This window comes from Garra rufa, chromosome 15 (genome assembly GCF_049309525.1).
Source record: "Garra rufa chromosome 15, GarRuf1.0, whole genome shotgun sequence".
Lineage (NCBI taxonomy): Eukaryota > Metazoa > Chordata > Actinopteri > Cypriniformes > Cyprinidae > Garra > Garra rufa.
This window is the reverse complement of record NC_133375.1, coordinates 20,420,964-20,441,639: the sequence shown is the minus strand read 5'-3', so window position 1 is coordinate 20,441,639 and position 20,676 is coordinate 20,420,964. Positions and strand designations below refer to the sequence as shown.

The 20,676-nt window shown below is 35.8% G+C and overlaps 1 protein-coding gene across 1 annotated transcript in view; it reads left to right on the top strand.

Moving 5' to 3' along the window:
* Positions 1 to 20,676, top strand: part of ptch1 (patched 1) — a 77,582-nt gene that overhangs the window by 32,072 nt on the left and 24,834 nt on the right. The window contains exons 9-16 of the mRNA XM_073819213.1: positions 396 to 527; positions 3,112 to 3,267; positions 3,351 to 3,449; positions 7,778 to 7,903; positions 13,186 to 13,304; positions 17,016 to 17,517; positions 17,781 to 18,090; positions 20,385 to 20,527. Of these exons, the coding sequence (XP_073675314.1) occupies positions 396 to 527; positions 3,112 to 3,267; positions 3,351 to 3,449; positions 7,778 to 7,903; positions 13,186 to 13,304; positions 17,016 to 17,517; positions 17,781 to 18,090; positions 20,385 to 20,527 (1,587 nt within the window). The remainder of the gene's footprint in view (positions 1 to 395; positions 528 to 3,111; positions 3,268 to 3,350; positions 3,450 to 7,777; positions 7,904 to 13,185; positions 13,305 to 17,015; positions 17,518 to 17,780; positions 18,091 to 20,384; positions 20,528 to 20,676) is intronic.

The window sequence follows — 20,676 nt, the reverse complement described above, 5'->3', positions numbered from 1 at the left end:
TCAGCGCACAATCTCTTTCACAGCTGCCGTCCCATTGGTGGCTTGTGTGTGACATCATCTGGTCTCTGTTTTGTCAGCCCTGACCTCCGCTTGGCATAGGGTTTCCTTCTGGTGTGTGTGTGTGCAGGGCTGAACATGTGTGCATTTGTGGATGTGAGTGTGTGTGTGGTTTTTAGGGGGTGGGGCTGCGATATTCATTTCTTGGATAATTGTGCTGCTGAAACATTTGTGGGTCTGTGATTTCCACGTTATTTAATTAGTTTCATTGGCCTGAAGGGAAACACAAAACAAAGAAAAGATGAACAGTGAGAAGTTGATAGAAAGGGTGAAAATGAATTGAAGGTAAACAATTATAATATCTTTTGACTTCTTTCTTCCATCCTGTGTGTCCTCAGGCTGTCCAGCAGAGTGTGTCAGTTAATTCGTCTCAGAAAGTTCTCACATTCACTACCACCACCCTGGAAGACATCCTAAAGTCCTTCTCTGATGTCAGTGTGATCCGTATCGCCAGTGGCTACCTCCTAATGGTAAACTAACTCTCACATCTCCAGCCCTATCTGAAGAGCTTTTGCTTTATCTAGACTTCCTCTACTTTTTGTTCAGGTTAAAGCAGAACTTCATTTACTATAGTGTCCTTTTCTCATTTGAACTTTGAATCTGTGGAATATAGATCAATTCGTTAAAGGGTTAGTTCACCCAAAAATGAAAATTAGCCCATTATTTACTCACTTTTCAGGCATCCTAGGTGTATATCACTTCCTTCTTTCAGACGAATCCAATTGGAGTTATCCACCTTTTTCCTGAGTAACTGATGAGCGACGGTTTGGGTGTTTTCTTGTTCCGGTCTCCATAGAATGCCATGTTAAAAAGAAGCCATGAAAAAGATGGACTGAATTGAGACTTTTTCAATAACTTAAAAGCTCGAAAAATGTTAATTTGACTAGAAACACTAGAAACCGGAAATGTAAAGCACCGTTTCAGTCGGGCAAATCTTCTGCATTCTTCTGCAAAAAAAATTTTGGGCTCTCCCAAGCTTTATTATGGCAGTGGGTGGGTGTTTCTCTTCATCAATCCAATACAAGTCCAATAAAGCACATTCATCCATAATAAAAAGTGTCTCACTCTGCTCTTGGGGGGGGTCTCCAGAGTCAATGCGTTTCTGTAAGAAAAATATCAATTTTTAAAACATAATAATCACTTTAATCTGGCTTGTGCAAACTGTTGTACACGGAAGCTCTTCCAGCTAGATGATCTAGGACGTCAGCATTCCACATGCCCCTGTGAGTCTCATAAAAACCAGCGTTTGTTTACAGAAGAAAAGGAAGCAAATTTTCCTTACTTTAGCAAAGTTTTCTTGGTTTATATCAAAATTATCCAACATTTTTCTTTACAAATCCTCATTTTGTACCTCTAATTCATGACCATTGTTTTGTTTTGGTCTTTCCACTGTGTGTCCATGTTCGTCACTTCTGAGCAGTGCACACGCAATGCCGTCGTCGTCGTCCGTCCAGAACAGCTTCCATTTTCGCAAGCTAGATTAAAGTGATTATTACATTTTAAATATAGATATTTTTCGAACACAAGCTCATCAGTTCGCTACAGGAGGCCTTTATTCACCCCGTAAGCTGTGTGAGATGCTTTTTATTATGGATGGATGCACTTTATTGGACTTGCTTTGGACTGATAAAGAGAAACACCCACCCATTGCCATAATAAAGCTTGGGAGAGCCAGAATAATTTTTAATATACCTCCAATTGGATTCATCTGAAAGAAGAAAGTCTTATATACCTAGGATGCCTGGAGGGTGAGTAAATAATGGGCTAATATTCATTTTTGGGTAAACTAACCCGCTAACGTCATGTTAAGGTCCATTCGCACCAAAACTGAAAAAAGGCAGTGCTTTGCGCATACAACATTTAGCTGAAGCTAGAGATTACTGTTTAAAAAGTTTTAAATATGGCTGTTTTTCTTACACAAATGCATCGATTTGCTTCAGAAGGCCTTTATTAACACCCAGGAGCCGTGTGGAGAACTTTTATGATGGATGGATGCACTTTTTTGGATTTCAAAATCTCAACACCCATTCACTGCCATTATTAAGCTTTGAAGAGACAGGGCATTTTTTAATATAACTCCAATTGTACTGGTTTAAAAAAAGAAAAATCATGGGAGTAAATCATGGGAAAATTTTTATTTTTGAGTGAACTATCCCTTTAAGAGTGTTTTTTTTCACCACTTAGGTAGGCCTTAAGTACCTCTTTATATGTAATTTCGTAATTACATCTATTGTCCTTTAAAATACGCATTTGTAATGAAGTTGCAATTTAGTAAATTTAAACTATATTCACTTTAAATTCAATATCAAGTAACAAACTACAGCTAAATTTTTGCATATGCTTTAATATGTTAGTCAATGCATCAAAAAAGTGCACTTTAAAGCATAACAAAAGATTATTTAAACAATGATTTAAAATGTACTTTAAAGAAAACTTTGAAAGTGCACATCAATGTGTCAACAAACATAGTCATGAAAGTGTACTTTTTAAGATTTTAAAGTACACTTTCTTCTTCACTTGAGGTGTTAGATTAAATAATATTCCAGCTTTTAAAAATGCATCTCAAGATCTCAATATTCATTGTGTTGCAACTCCATCTATTTTTTATTTATTTTTTTTTAGAAATATGCCCAGATGATCCTGAATCAAGCATAACTGTATAGGGATTCTTTAAAGACAGATAAATCTATGGTCAAAGCTGTGACCAAGCAGGTTACTGCACATATTGTACAGCTGTAAGTGTTGCGAATTTAAAAGTTTTAAATGTCAAAAAGGCTTGTAGAACCCAAAAATATCCGAATCAAACAATCGACTGACCATTGCGGTGCAATATATTGTGTGAATGAGTTCGTAGAGATAGATTTTTATCATTTTAAAGTCTTGCTTTTTGGGCTGAAAATTCAGACTTGGTGTGTATAGGCCTTTAGTGTTATGTTACATGCAGCTTGCCAGTGCATGCCTGACCCTGCTGTGCCGTGACCGCACTCATGAGAACAGCACTGCGGTAACGTGATAATGTCAGATTAACGCTATAGCTATGTTATCTGTGTGCAGCTTGCCTATGCGTGTCTGACCATGCTGCGGTGGGACTGCGCCAAGTCTCAGGGGGCGGTCGGGCTGGCCGGAGTGCTGCTGGTCACTCTTTCTGTCGCCGCTGGATTGGGGCTCTGCTCGCTTTTGGGCATCTCCTTTAACGCCGCTACCACACAGGTACATAGCAAGCACGTGAGCAAACATGGACACCGTCTGCAGTGTAACATCCCTCACGTTCTTCTGTTTTCATGTGCTTAAAGGTGTTGCCGTTCCTGGCCCTTGGAGTAGGGGTGGACGATGTCTTTCTCCTGGCTCACGCTTTCAGCGAGACCGGCCAGAACAAGAGGATTCCATTTGAGGTGTGTTATCTCATCCCAAACATCCTGAAAAGCAGGGAACACTACTAAAAAAACAACAGTTTTCTCCTGCCACAAACCCTCAGAAGCGTAGAACTGACTACACATCCAAAGATAGTGTCGAGACAAGGCAGCCCGTTCAAAAATGAGGGAGCTAGCACGTTATCAGGAGGAAGGGGGATATCAATGCGTACCCTCATGTTATCACTTACCTAAAGGAATGTGTGTGTACCTGCCCTGGCCTGTGATGTAACTTCAAAACACTAGCGTACTTTGATCTGCTGAGGGCCACTGTATGATGTGTGACTCCAGATGTTTCTGCCAAACAACATTGATAAAAAAATTTACTATAGTACTACCATTGTTTTGTTTTGATTTTAGATATGGTACCATGTCAGTACCATTGTTTTCTATGACATGCTTTAAAGTAGTAAATAAATAACTACAGTCTACTTTTAGTATAAAATCTATAATCTATGAAATATATGTAATAAAAAAGTTTATTTATGTTAATATTTTCAATAACTTTTATTACATTATTACATTTTTTATTGTAATGTTATAATATGCTATATTATATAAAAGGTGTGAAAAGCTACTCTACTAGTCAAACAGTAATATTTTTAATGTTTTTTTTTATTTATTTAATCCAAAATACAGCGAAAGCAGTAATATTATGAAATATTTTTTACTATTTAAAATAACTGCTTTCTATTTGAATATAATTTAAAATGTAATTTATTCCTGTGATCAAAGCTAAATTTTCAGTATCATTACTCCAGTCTTCAGTGTCACATTATCCTTCAGAAATCATTCTAATATGCTGATTTGCTGTACAACACGATAATAATAAGAATAGAGCAGCAAATCAAAATATTATAATTATTTCTGAAGGATCATGTGACTGTAATGATGGTAAAAATTCAGCTTTGAAATTACAGGAATAAATTACGTTTTAAAATAAATTCAAATAGAAAACAGTTATTTTAAATAGTAAAAATATTTCAAAATTGTACTGTTTCTGCTGTACTTTGGATCAAATAAATGCAGGCTTGGTGAGCAGAAGAGACTTCTTTAAAAAACATTACAAATTTTACTGTTCAAAAACTTGGTTATGTATAATCTGTAAAATACATGTAATATAAAAAGTGGATTGCTTTTTATATAAAAATATTTTCTTTATAATATTTTCATTCATTTTTCTATCGTTATCATAAAATTTGAACTTTAATGATTATATTGTATTATGTTATAATATGCTATATTTTATATATATATATATATATATATATATATATATATATATATATATATATATATATATATATATATATATCAAGGTGTGTAAATGTATGATCTATAAAATATATGTAATAAAAAGTAAATAGCTTTTAAGTATAATATTTTAATGTTAATACCTATTTTTTTAATTAATTTTTCTAATATTATAAAATTAGTATTTTAATTATTGTATTATTTGATAATATGCTATATTGTATTATTGAAAAGGTGTGTAAATCTATCAAATATATGTTATATAAACAGTAGGTTGATTTTTAATATAAAAAAGTCATGTTAATATTGAATGTTCTAATATATATATTATTTTTCTAATATATTATCTGATTTTTATTAATTATATTGTATTATGTTAAAATATGCTATCTTATATTACATAAAAGGTGTGTAAATCTGTAATCTACAACATTTATTTATATTATAAATTATTATATATTATAAATCTATTAATCTACTAATCTATGTGTAAATCTATTGTCTATAAAAGGTTTGTCAGTTCTTAATAAAGTAAAATAAAATATATGTAATATTAAAAAAGTAATAATAAAAAATATATTTTAAAAGATTTTTCTAATATTTTTATAAAATTAGAATTATATTATAGTAAGTTTATATTTTATTATTATGGTAATATTTAAAAATTTTCTTTTATAAAATTCGAATTTTAATGATTATAGTATGTTATAATATGCTCTATTATGTAAAAGGTGTGTAATTTATACATATATTATTACAGTTTTTATTAAGCATCTTTTAAATTTCAAAATGGTATGTGAAGTCAGTAATGATACAGATTTACATTTTACAAATATTAAATCTTAAACTCTTGCCTCGTTTAATAACTAAAAGTAACGATAATTTGATGCATACTTATACGTATTTTTGAACTGAGTATTCATTAAAAGATCAGCTCATTAGAGTCATTTGTTCATTAATTGGTCTATAGTAGTACACTGCGGTGCAGTCTTTTTTCTTCTTACTTATCCATACTTGTGTCCTTTTTAGTATATCAAAGTACTGTAGCAAAGTATCTGACATCATTGGTTTACCATGGTACTGCCAGGTGTTAATCTTTCATCAGTTGCTGTAAAACCATTACTTAAAAAGTTGAGTTGTTAGTTTTACTTGCAAGACTCGACTGGGCGGCAGTAATCTTATGTGTATATGATCTGAGTTTTTTTGTGTATACATTTCCGTTGATACGTCTGTCAAGGGTATCTTTGTTTAGCTTTCGCGTGCGTTTACGTGTGGTCGTGTATGAGAGGTGATTTAGTTGACTCTTATGCAGTCGGCTGAGTTCAGGCATGTATTTGCTTGTGTTTATGTGAGATTGCACAGCGTGCAGCGACACTTTTGAGTGGAAAGTAAACAGTTCCCCTGTAGGAGGAAAGAGAGAAAGAGAGAGAGCGTCTTAAAGCACTCCGTGTGTGGTCCTGCACGTCCTCAGATAGCAGAAAAAAACTTTCCCTCTCTCTTTCCTGCTCCTCATCTCTACCTCTGTGTGTACGGAGGTGGGGTTTGGAACTGTTTCTCATGCGTCTCCCACCCTGAATGGCTTCGAAACGAGGAGAGAGAGAGTTTATCCTAACAAGACAGCGAGCCAATCATGTTTCTGCACCCCGGGCTGCTTTGTTTAAAAGGATATGTCCTGCCTTTGATGGAAAATATTTCTGTGTGTGAGTGAGGGATAAGGAGAAGGGAGGGAAATGAATCTCTTTTTGTGTTTTTCCTCTCTTCAAAAATCCGCATAATAGCGGGGGCGAGAAAGGAAAGCTTTTCATCAGAAGTTGAGCTCATTAAGTTGTCATGGCAGGTTGTGTGATTACCAGCTCTCGTCCATGAAAACATCAGCTAGCTTAAACGCTAGTTACATCTTCACAAACATCAGAATGACTCAGGTGGTGATTTATTAAAGGTGAATCATTTTTGTCAAGACTAAATTTCTGTTATGCTAATGTCTGAATCATTATTCACAAATTAATCTAAGATAATCCATGATGTTCATGTCTTCTTTCTTCGTTCGTTCTTAAATCGAAAAGAAATAAAGGTTTTTAAGGAGAACATTCCAGGATTTTTCTTTATATAGTGGACTTCAATGGCGGCCAACGGGTTGAAGGTTCAAATTGCAGTTTAAATGTAGTTTTAAAGGGCTCTACATGATCCCAGCCGAAGGAATATCAGTCTTGTTTAAGCGTTTCAAGCATTTAAGCACATATGGACCACAAAACTAGGCATGACGGTCATTTTTTGGAAATTAAGATTCATATATCATCTAAAAGCTGAATAAATAAGCTTTCCGTTGATGTATGGTTTGTTATGATAGAACAATATTTGAAACTATTCTAAGAGTGCAAGCAAAAAAAAAAACGAAATATTGAAAAAAACGCCTTTAAAGTTGTCTAAATGAAGTTTTTTGCAATGCATAATATTAGTCAAAAGTTACGTTTTGTTATATTTACAGTAGGAAATTTACAAAATATATTTATGAAATATGATCTTTACTTAATATCCTAATGATTTTTGGCATAAAAGAAAAATCGATCATTTTGACCCATACAATGTGTTCTTGCTATTGCTACAAATATACCTGTGCTACTTAAGACTGGTTTTGTGGTCCAGGGTCACATATGAAAAAAAAACCATTATGTAGCAAGCCTGTAACCTCCTAAATCAATGATTTAAAAAAGCATTTTTGACAAATCCAGGTCATTTACCATAAAAATATTCAGTTTTTTAACATTTATGACTGTTATAGGGCCCACTGTGGTCCGATTTTCTTAAAACTTTGCATGCTTGTTTAGAACTACCCGTCGCATGTGCTCAGCAGGTTTCGTGAAGTTTTGAGTTTTCCTTTAGGCTTTATAGGATTTTGAGTAAATTTGGACTGGCCCCTTTTCTAAACAACCCTGTTATAGCTTCCCAAAGGGAAAATTTCAACATTGTTTTGATAATTATTGACCTAGAGAGTCCAGAGAATTGTACTGCAGTGTTTTTTTTACGTCTTCTCATCATCTTCTGTCTTTCTTCCTCAGGACCGCACTGGTGAATGTCTGAAGAGGACTGGAGCTAGTGTAGCTTTGACTTCCATCAGTAATGTGACCGCTTTTTTCATGGCCGCCCTTATCCCGATTCCAGCACTCCGAGCTTTCTCTTTACAGGTTTGTGTTTCTTTTTTATATTCTTGAACAAGAATGCAACTCAAATTACTTGTCTGTAGCAGTGTTAATTTCATTGCGAATAATTTTCGTCATATTTTCGTCTTGCTGCAACTTTGAATGACAAAAACTGACAAAAATCTACTGGCATTTTTGTTAACGAATAAAAACGCGATGAAAATGTTAGGGAGCACGATTTGGGAAGAGATTCATTCAGAACCATCTAGAATCTGCTGTATGGTTAGGAAGTTAGATGCGTATATTTGAACTTTATCGTAGCCTATTGATCTTTCTGCCGGGACATAAGCTAGCATACATTAGCTGCACGTTTCATAAAACTTAAAAAAATTTCAGTATCTGGGAGTAAGAGAAGATCAGACATATGGATAAGTTTGATGACGCAAAAGAGAACCCAATTTGGTCCAGTTTTCTGAGCGCAGACACCAAAGTAGTGCCTCTCACACAGCACACAAGTACTCTTTTGTGTATCATAAACGAAGAAATACTCACAAAATGATGTTGTATTGTCTGTTTTGACAAGTATTCACATAAACACACTTGGTTACGTCTTAGGTGCATGCAAACAGTAGGGAGAATATCGGATGTGTCAATGCATTTGCATCTGTGCATTTGGTTTTAAAGGGACAGCAGCCTAAAAGAATGAAGAATGTGGTAAACAATTGTTGATATGAAGAATGCATAATTAGCCTATTTAATCATTGGTATTTCACTAAATTGAACAACTAAATGTCATTTTAGTCACAAGACTATGACTAAGACTAAATCAAAATTTGCTGTCAAAATGAACACTGCTGTAGCAGTTGTGTGTTTGTTTATATTAGTAATGGAAGTTTTGCTGAAATTTGTAACTTTGTTCTACGTGCGTGTTCCATACCTTCATTGACTCCAGATTTCTCCACATGACTTTTTATTGATTTCATTCATCAAACCAAGCGTGTGACAGGTTGAGTGAGCTGGCGTGGCCCATAACCCCCCCTACGGCGTGTGATTAGTGGTACGGCCCCCTAAGTGTGCAGATTGTGGGCATGTAACTCAATCTGGGAGTGGGGGTGGGTCGCACGGGTTGTTGTTCCACACATCTGCGGTTTATTTATGACCGCAAGGCTGTGGAAGTGACATAGGAAAGAGGCTAAGCACAACAACCCACAACCTGTTCTTGACTTAAAGGGTTAGTTCAGCCAAAAAGAAAAATTCTGTCATTAATTACTTATCTGACCCTGCATGGACAGCAATGCAACTGACACGTTCAAGGCCTAGAAAGGTAGTAAGGACATTGTTAAAATAGTCCATGTGACATCAGTGGTTCAAGCTTAATTTTATAAAGCTACGGGAATACTTTTTGTGCGCAAAGGAAAAAAAACAACAACTTTATTCAACAATCTTCTATGTCAGCCTGCTTAATCAGTCTTAATAAATTCAGTTTAAAGATTTTGACCATTAGTCGTCTCAAGCCTCATTTCATGAAACACACACACTCACCACTTGGGCTGCTTAACCCTTGAACCTTAGGTGAAGTAACCTCGCCATCATCCACATAGCCCGCACAGCTGCACACAGACAGACGCTGAGATTTACACACTGATGCCTTGTTCTGTTCAACAAACACGCATAAACCCTACAGACAACCTTCCCTTTTGCAGGATGCTTTGATCCTAAAAGCAGAATTTCTTTATATATCTGCAAATGTACAGTGTCATATAATGTTTGTGTCTGTTCGATGATTTATATTTTTGGAAGATTATTTGCGGGATGAGCCTGCCGACCACACGCGAGACGTGGCTCATGCCGAAACACGCACACAGGCACTCGTACAGCGCTGTTGATCTAGTATTAGGATGTGTGGATTGATGTCTCACGCACGTCTGTCAAACACACACACACGCTGTTTTTCACCGCAGCGCACTCCAACTGGCACCTGTTCAATGGTGCCTGAAAACACTCATCTTCAAAACCGCTGAGAACACATGTACACACACTCGAATGGCTAGGAGATACTGCTTTTGTAAACATGTTATTTCCTGCTGTAACAGTCTCTGTTTTCAGTTGTAGTGTCCCAATGTGTATACTTCAGACACAAAGAGGTAAAAAGTTTAATAAAGTTATTATTTAGTTGGTTTTTTTTGTGCACAAAAAGTATTCTCGTAGCTTTATAACATTACGGTTGAACCACTGATTTTACATGGACTATTTTATTGATGTCCTTACTACCTTTCTGGGCCTTGAATGTGTCAGTTGCGTTGCTGTCTATGCAGGGTCAGAAAGCTCTCGGATTTAATCAAAAATACCTTAGTTTGTGTTTCAAAGATGAACGAAGGTCTTATGGTGCGTTCACACCGGACGCGACTTGCGAGGAAAAAACACGCTATTCGCACGTAGTTGAACGCTTGAACATTTGAGTTTACTCGCGCCATTCGCGCGTGACATTTTCTTCACAACAGACGCGAATTCGCTTCTGCCACTCGTCAGCGGGAAAGTAGTTGTAAAATATGTGAATGAGCTCAATTTGCCAGCTTTAGCTTGCTTGTAGTTCTGAATATGTATGTATATGTAGGTCAAATTGAGTAAAGAGCGTTTTTTAAAACTAACCAGATTGTCCGACCTCTTCACTCACTTTATTCCTAGCAAGATCCCTTTTATTCCTGTTTCTACAAAAGTCCAAAGATGTATCGTACAGCTCCGAGGAACCACAGACAGCAACGGTGATTTTGTCCGTCATTGTTGTTTCGGATTTCTGCCTCCGTCACTACTAGAGCAAGCTCCTGATTGGTTAACGCGGCGCGGATTTTCGCCAAAGTTCAGATTTTTGAACTCGCGCGATTCGCGCCACCTCATTCGCGCGTTTCGCGCCGCAGGATGGCTATTCGCGTCTTTGCATTGACTTAACATGTAAATCACTCGCGCTTGCCGCTTCATTCGCGTTCGGTGTGAACGCACCTTTACAGGTTTGGAACGACATGAAGGTGAATTATTAATAACAGAATTTAAATTTTTGGTGAACTATCCCTTTTTTGGCTCAACTTGTCCATTTAAGAATAAATGTTTCAAAGTTGCTTTTTTTTTTATATATATATATTTTTTTTTATACATTTACTTGTCTTTATCTTCTGAGAAAAGGCAGCAAAAATATTGATTGCACTACACAGATTTTTGTCCAATCAAATGCTCATGTATAAGAATGTCCCTCCCACTTATATTACTCAAAATATTAAAGTCAACAAAATAATAAAAATTGAGCAAATTTACTAATATTTATACCAATGTTCAGGTTTGGTTTTTTTTTTTTTTTCTTAAATTAATACTTTAATTCAGCAAGGATGCATTAAATTGATCAAATTTGACAGTAAAAACTGTTAGAATGTTACAAACATGTTTAAAAGTTTGGGACTAGTTTGACTTTTAATGTTTTATTTTTCCAAAGAAATTTCTTGTTCTCATCAAGGCTGCGTTTATTTGATCAAAAATAAAAAATAAAAACTCTTATATTGTGAAATATTATTTTAATGTAAAAAATATATATATATTTGTAAATATATTTTAAAATGAAATTTTTTGCTGTGAAGCAAAGCTGATTTTTCTGCATCATTACTCCAGTCTTCAGTGTGACACGATCGTTCAGAAATCATTCTAATATGCTGATTTATTATCAATGTTGGAAACAGTTGAAAACCTGGGATGCTTTTTAGAAAACATTTTGTAACAATATAAACTACCATTTAAAAGTTTGTGCTCAGTAAATTTGTCATTAAGAAATTAATACTTTTATTCAGCGAGGATGTGTTAAATTGAAATGGTGGCAAAGACTTACGTTGTTAGAAAGAGCCTAAAAAATGAATCACAGGTTCCAAAAAAATATTAAGCAGCACAACTGTTTCCAACATTGATAATAAATCAGCATATGAGAATGATTTCTGAAGGATCATGTCACACTGAGGACTGCAGTAATGGCTGATGAAAATTCAGCTTTGCATCACAGAAATAAATTACATTTTAAAATATATTCAAATTAGAAAACCATTTTTTAAACTGTAATAATATTTCACATTATTACTGTTTTTTTTCTGTATTTTTGATCAAATAAATGCAGCCTTGATGAGCATAAGAAAATTCTTTAACATTAAAAGCATTAAAAAACATCTTACTGATCATTTTAAAATGTAGTGTAACTTCATTGGTGCTAATTATTCCCAAAGAAAAAATGTATGTCTTCAGTAAAATGGCAAATTTTGTGTAATACCCTTACAGAAGTAAACGGGTTACGATTTTCATTTCATGTTGATGCTATTTCCCTGTTTTAATATCTTGTTTTAGTTCAGGCTGTTTCGATTCTTCTGTCTCTATTTAGCACAGTTTTTTTCTGGCGCCTCCTTCTCTTTCAGTCTTTTTATCTATTTCTTTGGCAGCCTAAAAGCGGGCGCACATGTCAGGCCTAACAGATCTCACTGTAGAATCACTCACGCACATTCTCTCATCTGTTCTCGCTCTGTTAAGAGATAGATTTGATATTGTGTTGTCTAATGCAGTGACATTCGCACATTTTTAAGTGTGGATGAAGTGGCCAAATACTTTCTGGAGTTGCTCTCTCATTGTGTCTTGTCAGGCTGAGCTGCTGTCTGGGTGGTCTGGCAGTCTGACATAACTCCAACCTCCACCCATAAAAAAAAATACACCCTAACTAGGGCAGGCGTGCTTCAATCTGCCCTCTCCCTTTTTCTTTCTCGCTTTCTGACTTTCGTTGTCATGTCACTTTTCTTCAGGCACTTACTCTTCTGACATTAGTTATTCTGTGAGCTTCAACCGAATGAATCAGGATTAAATGTTTCAAATCACCCGTTTGTTTCTCCACACTGTTTTTGGCCCGGTGGAGTCTTTTTAGTAAGCGTGTGATATATCAGCTCTGAAAGAAAGTGGCTTTTTTCCAAGGTCAAGAGAGCCACATCTAGCTAAACTCTGAGAAAATCTTTTTTCCCAGTTCTTCTTATGGAAGTGGATTGAATTATGAATTCGATAGCAATGTGATTTGCATTTAGAAATTTAGGTGGGCTTTACCCAAACTAGATGAGCCCAGATTTCATTTTGGGATGGCAAGAGTTGTTTGTTATTTGTTTGTCGTTCATCTCTTATGAAGAGGATAATTGTCTAAAATTGAATTTGTTGGGATCGTTGCGGTTTTGGCATAGACCCTCAGCAGATGTGTGGGTGTCGCTGTGTGTGATTATTTTGTGTGAGTGTGAATATGTGCTTAACAACTTTATTTTCTCTCTCAGGCGGCAGTGGTTGTGGTGTTTAACTTCGCTATGGTGCTGCTCATCTTTCCTGCCATCCTCAGCATGGACCTGTACCGCCGAGAGGACCGCCGCTTCGACATTTTCTGCTGCTTTGTCAGGTAGCATTAACCTGGCTAAAAGAAAACACATTAGAAATACATTTTAAAGGGGCGGTAATGTTTATAAACTTTTGGAAAATTTCCAAAAATTTACCAGAAATGTTCTGCCCCTTTGCAACTTTAAAAATCTAATTATAATTAATACACACTTAGCCTAACTATACCCTAATATAAAATGTGTTACATTTTTAGAAGGAAAAACACAATTTAATTGATTTACAGACCATTTTTACCTAAAAAAAAAAAAAAAACACAAGTCTTCTGCTCGTCAAGGCTGCGTTTATTTGAATAAAAATACAGAAAAAAAAATAATATCGTGAAATATTATTGCAATTTAAAATAATGGTTTTCTAATTTAATATACTTTAAAATAGAATTTATTCCTGTGATGCAAAGCTGAATTTTCAGCATTATTACTTCAGTCTTCAGTGTCACATGATCCTTCAGAAATCATTCTAATATGCTGATTTGGTATCAGTGTTGGAAACAGTTGTGCTGCTTAATATTTTGTTGGAACCTGTGATACTTTTTTTCATGGTTCTTTCAATAAAATGTTGACAAGAACAGCATTTATTTGAAAAATAATTATTTTGTAATAATATACACTACCGTTAAAAGTTTGTGGTCCAAAATTTTCTTTCTTTCTTTCTTTGAAAGAAATAACTACTTTTATTCAGCAAGGGTGTTTAAAATTGATAAAGTAATAGTAAAGACTTATATTTTTATTAAAAAATATTAAGCAGCACAACTGTTTGCAACATTGATAATAAATCAGCCTATTAGAATGATTTCTGAAGGATCATGTGACATTAAAGACTGGAGTAATGATGTTGAAAATTTAGCTTTGCATCACAGAAATAAATTATATTTTAAAGTATATTAAAAATAGAAAACTGTTATTTTAAATTGCAAACATATTTCAGAATTTACCACTTTTTTCTGTATATTTGATCAAATAAATAGAACTTTGATGAGCATAATAAAATAAAATAAAAAACATTTAAAAATCGAACTTATCCCAAACTTTTAAACAGCAGTGTATTTCTATAATCTATATTATACGTATTTCTATAACATTATATATGTCCTTCATGCTGAATAAAATGACCACAAACCTTTAAATAGTAGTGTACACCCACGAACATTAACATATTTTACATTATCTGTTCTATAGCTTTTTTAACAACTGAGTTTTAAGATGGATTATTATATTTGTGAAGACATTTTCTAATTTGTCACTCACAAGTGTAGCGAAACAAGCACAGACAAACACACTCCCACAGCCATACATCCATTTATCATTCGTTCACTCAGGTCAGGGTGTGATTATGATTTTGTGATCTTTCCAAGCTTATTCATTCAGATATAATATATACAACCGCCTGTTATGACACTGGGTGCAGTATAAACAACACAATTAAGCATCAACCTGCCCTAACATCTATACTGTGTGCGCGTATGTGCGCATGTTGATGTTTATCTCTGTCTGAGGCCCCGGGCCCTCAAATAAGACATGCTGTTGCCTCTCCTGCTTGCTGCAACATTCTTGGTGTCTGATGAGAGAGAGAGAGAGAAAAAGCAAGTGGGCTATAGGCACATACTTTACCTTCTTAGTCATGCCCCCAAACTCCTGCAGGAAATTAAACCTGATGCCTAAACTTTCACTATGGTTGAAACGTTTGCTTTCTAGTCACTGACACTCACTCGCCTCTTGGCTTTAACTGCTGTCGACTGGAAAGCTGATTGCGGTTGTATTTACAGCATTTGCATAAGCGCTCAAGAGTAACGAGTTGCCACATCTAAAGGACGTTCACAAGCTCAGTCGCCATATAGAATATCATGGAAAAGAGACCTAGTTAGCAGCCTACATTTATGACCCTGGACCACGAAAGCAGTCATAAGTAGCACGGGCATATTTGTAGCATTAGCCAAAAATACACTGTATGGGTTAAAATTATCTTCTTAAAATATTTCCTACCGTAAATACATTAAAACTTAGTTTTTGGTTAGTAATATGCATTGCTAAGAACTTCATTTGGACAACTTTAAAGGCGATTTTCTTAGCATTTATTTATTTTATTTTTTGCTCCCTCAGGTTTTAGATTTTCAAATAATGGTATCTCAGCCAATATTGTCATATCATTAAATTACAGTTACTTATGAAAATGATAACAATTACAAATGGGGTGTACAGTCAAACCAAAAATTATTCACACAAGAAGTATAATTTTTGATATTTTTTTACTAGTGGGTGCAGTAGTTCATTTATGTAAGTGAGGATATCAAAATAAAGTAAACTGTGACGTATTATACCCAAAAATTCATCATACAGTTGACTACCAGTGAAACTGATAAAAATTTGGGACCAAAAATTTTATTTGAAACTTTGATCTGACAATGTTTTGTTACATACCTTTCTATCAAAGTTATCTGACATTATCAAAATAAATTTGTTCTGAAACAGTTTAACTCTTGAGTTCTTGTCATATTTTTTTTTTTACCATTTTCTAATCTATATTGTGAGAAATGTTGAAGGTGTCTGAATAACTTTTGGTTTGACTGTGCTTCTGAATGTTTTCACGCACATGAAGATTTGATTGATTTCATTTCCAAATTGCATTGACTGCTCTAAAATAAAAATTACCTGGTCCAATTTCCTATTTTTTTTCTGATGCTCCGTCCCAATTTGCATACTACCCATCATGCTTGGGGTGAAGAGCTACAAACACAAATAAAAGAACTACAAATATGGCAGATGTGCTAGGTAGAATGTTAAGTCAAGAGATTTAGAATAAAAAGGTTTGAATGATGGCAACTACCAATGCAACTACTACATCCAAGGCCCAGAAAGGTAGTAAGAACATTAATAAAGTTGTTATATTTGTTTTCTTTGTGCAAAAAAAGTATTCTCGTAGTTTCATAAAATAAAGTTGAACCACTGATGTCATATGGACTGTTTTAACGAAATCCTTACTACCTTTCTGGGTCTTGGTTGTGGTAGTTGCATTGCTGTCTATGTAGGGTCAGAAAGCTCTCGGATTTTATCAAAAATATCCCAATTTGTTTTCCAAAGATAAACGTAGGTCTAACAGGTTAGGAAACAAAATGACTGACAGGCCAGTTTACAACCAGAAGAATGCATATTAACTGTTAAAGAAGCAATTATGATGTGATAGTATGTCCCGAAGCATGCCTAATCTTTCTTTACAAAACAAGTACAGTGTTTCCAATACAATGCTTAATTTGTGGCAGCCCGCTACAATATTAAAACCAACTGCCACAGATAAATTTTTCAAAAGGCTTTGACTTTGTTGAATAAACACGTTAAATTAAAAACACTATTTCTGCTGCTCCAAAAGCGCCTCCTGCTGGCAGAGAATGAATTTGCATTTTAAATTAGCCCGTCTGCTGTTTTCGGTTGGACACAACTTATCACGTTGCATACATTATGGGGTTGGATTCTCTGTTAAGTATACATATGATGTCTAATCGAAGTATCTTAGAATAAAGAATACTTAAGATCCCTGCTTTTTGAAACATCTTTTGTGGTAAATGTTAGCCTATACATACTACCTTTTACAGCTCTTCTGTATCATTTCTTCTGTTGTCGTGACATAAATTGATATTGCAGGAAATTCCACACATAATCGACTATTACATGGTGTTTTGTGTTACTAAAATGCTCTTTGTCTTTCTTTTGCTTTCCTTTAGCCCCTGTGCTAACCGGGTGATCCAGTTGGAGCCGCAGGCGGCGTACGCTGACTCCTCTGCTGAATCCAGCCGCTACAGCCCTCCACCCTCTTACAGCAGCCACAGCTTCGCCCAGCACACCCAAATCACCATGCAGTCCACCGTACAGCTGCGCACAGAGTACGACCCCAGAACACAAGCCTACTACACCACGGCTGAGCCCCATTCTCACATCTCCGTTCAACCCTTTGCCCCTAATACCAACCCCAATACCAACCCCAACACCAATCCCAACCGAAACAACAATAACAACAACCGCAACAACAGCAGCAGCGCAGGGCCAGGACCGGCATCTGATACAGCATCCTGCCAGAGTCCCGATGGTGCGAGCTCCACGCGAGACTTGCTATCTCAATTTGGGGAGTCGAGTTTACGCTGTCTGGAGCCGCCGTGTTCACGATGGACGTTTGCATCGTTCGCAGAGAAGCACTATGCGCCGTTTTTGCTGCAGCCTACAACAAAGGTGAGGGTAAAGTGTTTTGCAACCATACACATTGTCCGATTAGAAGTGCGATTATAGATGCCAGCAATGAGCTAATCCTGGCGTTGAATGAGCAACAGTGCATCTTGTGTTGTGTAAGTGTTATTTTGTGAGTCAAGGCCTTCTGAAAACCACAAACACCTCAAACAGTGCAGAACTTCGTCATAAGACACTAAAACAGCAGTAGCTTTAGATGTAGCCAAACCCTGACTCATATCTATCTTTCTGCGTGTGTTTCCTATCAGGTGGTGGTGATTTTTCTCTTCTTGGCACTGCTTGGGGTCAGTCTGTATGGCACCACCCGTGTCCGGGACGGTTTGGAGCTGACTGACATTGTGCCGCGGGAGACGGGCGAATACGACTTCATTCGTGCCCAATTCCGCTACTTTTCCTTCTACAACATGTATGTGGTGACCCAGAAAGCTGACTACGCGCAGATCCAGCCTCAGCTCTATGAGCTGCACCAACGCTTCGGCACTGTGAAGTACGTCCTGCGGGAGGAGAACGGCCAGCTCCCACACATGTGGCTGCATTACTTCAGAGACTGGCTGCAAGGTAATACACTCCGATGTGTAGTCGATCATTTAGACCATTTATGGGGGATGAACGCAAAGTCCAAACATTTAACTTAACTGCAAAACATCTGGTCATTGATTATAGCTCATTTTTACCAAAAACTGCCCGTTTAGACAGGAAGAGATCATCTGACTTGCAAGAAAGAGAGCAATTGCTTGTTTTTGTTCTTTCTGACGTTCTATTCATCAAACAATCCTGAAAGAAATGTATCAGGGTTTCCACAAAGATATTAAGCAGCACAATTGTTTTTAACATTGATAATTAGAAGACATAGCATCAAATCAGCATAGTAGAATGACTTTTGTAAATTAAAAATTCAGCTTTGCCATCACTGGAATAAATTACATTTAAAATATATTCAAATAGAAAACAGAAAAAAGGCCTTATGATTTCTGAGATGCAGAAAGCGCAGAAGGAATCGCGGAATCCAGTCATTAAAATGAAATTTATTGTATAACGCATAATGTCATGGAATCAGTGACGGAATGTCACGGAATCACTAATAAATGTTTTGTTTTTTTGTCTTAAATTGAATTAAAACATAAAACGGAGTCTAATATTGAAAAGAAAAAAAAAACTTAAAATGTTTTTGGAGAAAAAAACTAAATGAAATTTGGAAAAAAAATTTAACTGATTTCATAGGGCCCTATAAATTTTAATAATATTTCACTACATGACTGTTTTTTTACTGTATATTTGCTCAAATAAATCATAAGGAAATTCAATGAATGATTTTTTTAATGAAAAATCTAATAATAATATTTTTTAATTTAACCACTAAAACATTTAAAAATTAGTCTAGAAAAATAAAACGAAAAAAATGGAATACAGTAAATGTTAAATGGAAAAAAAAAACATAATTTGGGGGGGGGGGGGATTTATTTGGGAACAAATAAAGCAAATTTCATAGGGCCTGTTCAGGACTGCTTTTTTTACTGTATATTTGATCAAATAAATAATAAGAGAGTTCAATAATTTTTTTTTAATCAAATCAATTAATTAGATATGCTTCTGTTATTAAAGTGTTATGAATCCATTAAAATGCAATCCAGCAAATTAAATTGTGTAGTAAATTGCGTAAGTTGCATGATTTCAATGAATTAGACATGCTTTTTGATTAATATTTTATAGTTTGACCATTAAAACAGTCTAGTAAAATTAAAATGTTAAAAATGAAAAAAATTAAATAAAAATCAAGGGAAAAATCAAACAAATTTCATAGGGCCCTATAAATTATTACTGTATATTTGATCAAAGAAATCATAAGAAAGTTGAATAAATGACTTATTTCAAAAACAAGGAAAAATCCCAATATTTAATTTGCCAATAAACAATTTAATTTTGTCCAAAAACATGAAAAACATTGAGTTTTACAAAATTCTTCATGTTTACAGACTCTATTGATTTCCGCACAGTGCCTCGCTAAGTTGGAGACGCGTTTTACATCAGTTTTACCAACATCAAATCATCTGTTTCCCACAAACATCAATCACGCTGTAAAACCTCCAAATCTGTAACACATTTAATGTCTTAAGACGGATTATGATCCGAGAGTGACATTTAAATAGGGAGATTAAAACCAGAGAGTGAAAATGTGGAAAAAAGCGAAAGACAGAAACAGTGTGGGGACAAAAAAATGCAGCTGAGGTGAGAGTGAAAAAAAACAACAAGATAGGGAGATACAGGGCATGTCCCTGCAACATCTTTTTCCTTGTGGCCTCCTCTACGGTGGCTTCTTTCGGAATGCCGTATCTAATCCCGGGCGGGCCATATTCAAAAGCAAACCTTGTTTTGCCCACTTTCTCTCTCACAGCTCCTCTTTAGAAAGGCATACCTGTCTCCAAACGGCTTCTGTCCAGACGGAGTTTGGCTGGCATGTACAGACTTGCTTTGTCGGCCAAACGGAACCTTAAACATCACTGGCCTTTTCCAATTACTTTCTTTTGTTTAATCCTTTGCACCACATGTTTTCCTTTTTTCGGTGCAGGGGCAGCATCTCTGTGTGTATGTATGTGCGTATAGGCTTCAGTAAAGGCTGTTCCAGAGAGGGTGGAGAGAGCTGTCTTTAATATTGTGGTTTGAAATGGCTCGACAAATTGGTCACAGACAGTGAGGCGAGGGAAAGAGAAAGCAATGTGCCCCAGAAACGGACCACTGGCGTTGAGGAGAAAGGGGGGGAAGAGAGAGAGAGGTTAACTAAAAGGAGAAGTTAACATGGTTTATGTATTAACCTATTGAACAAGATGCTTCAAATAATGTGTTTGTCCCAACAGGTCTACAGGAGGCGTTCGATAAGGACTGGCAGGCCGGTAGGATCACTCAGGGGAACTACAGGAATGGCTCTGATGATGGAGTCCTGGCCTACAAACTCCTGGTGCAGACCGGCCGCAGAGACAAGCCAGTCAACATGAACCTGGTAAGAAACCAAATAGACTTGAGTCTAGACTACACTTAAACTAGTTTGTAGGATCAGATGCATTTCAGTGCAACTCCAGTTTTAATAGATTGAATCCCATTCTCAGTGAGAAGAGATGGAGCCAGTCTCCCTAAGATGTATCCGCAAAT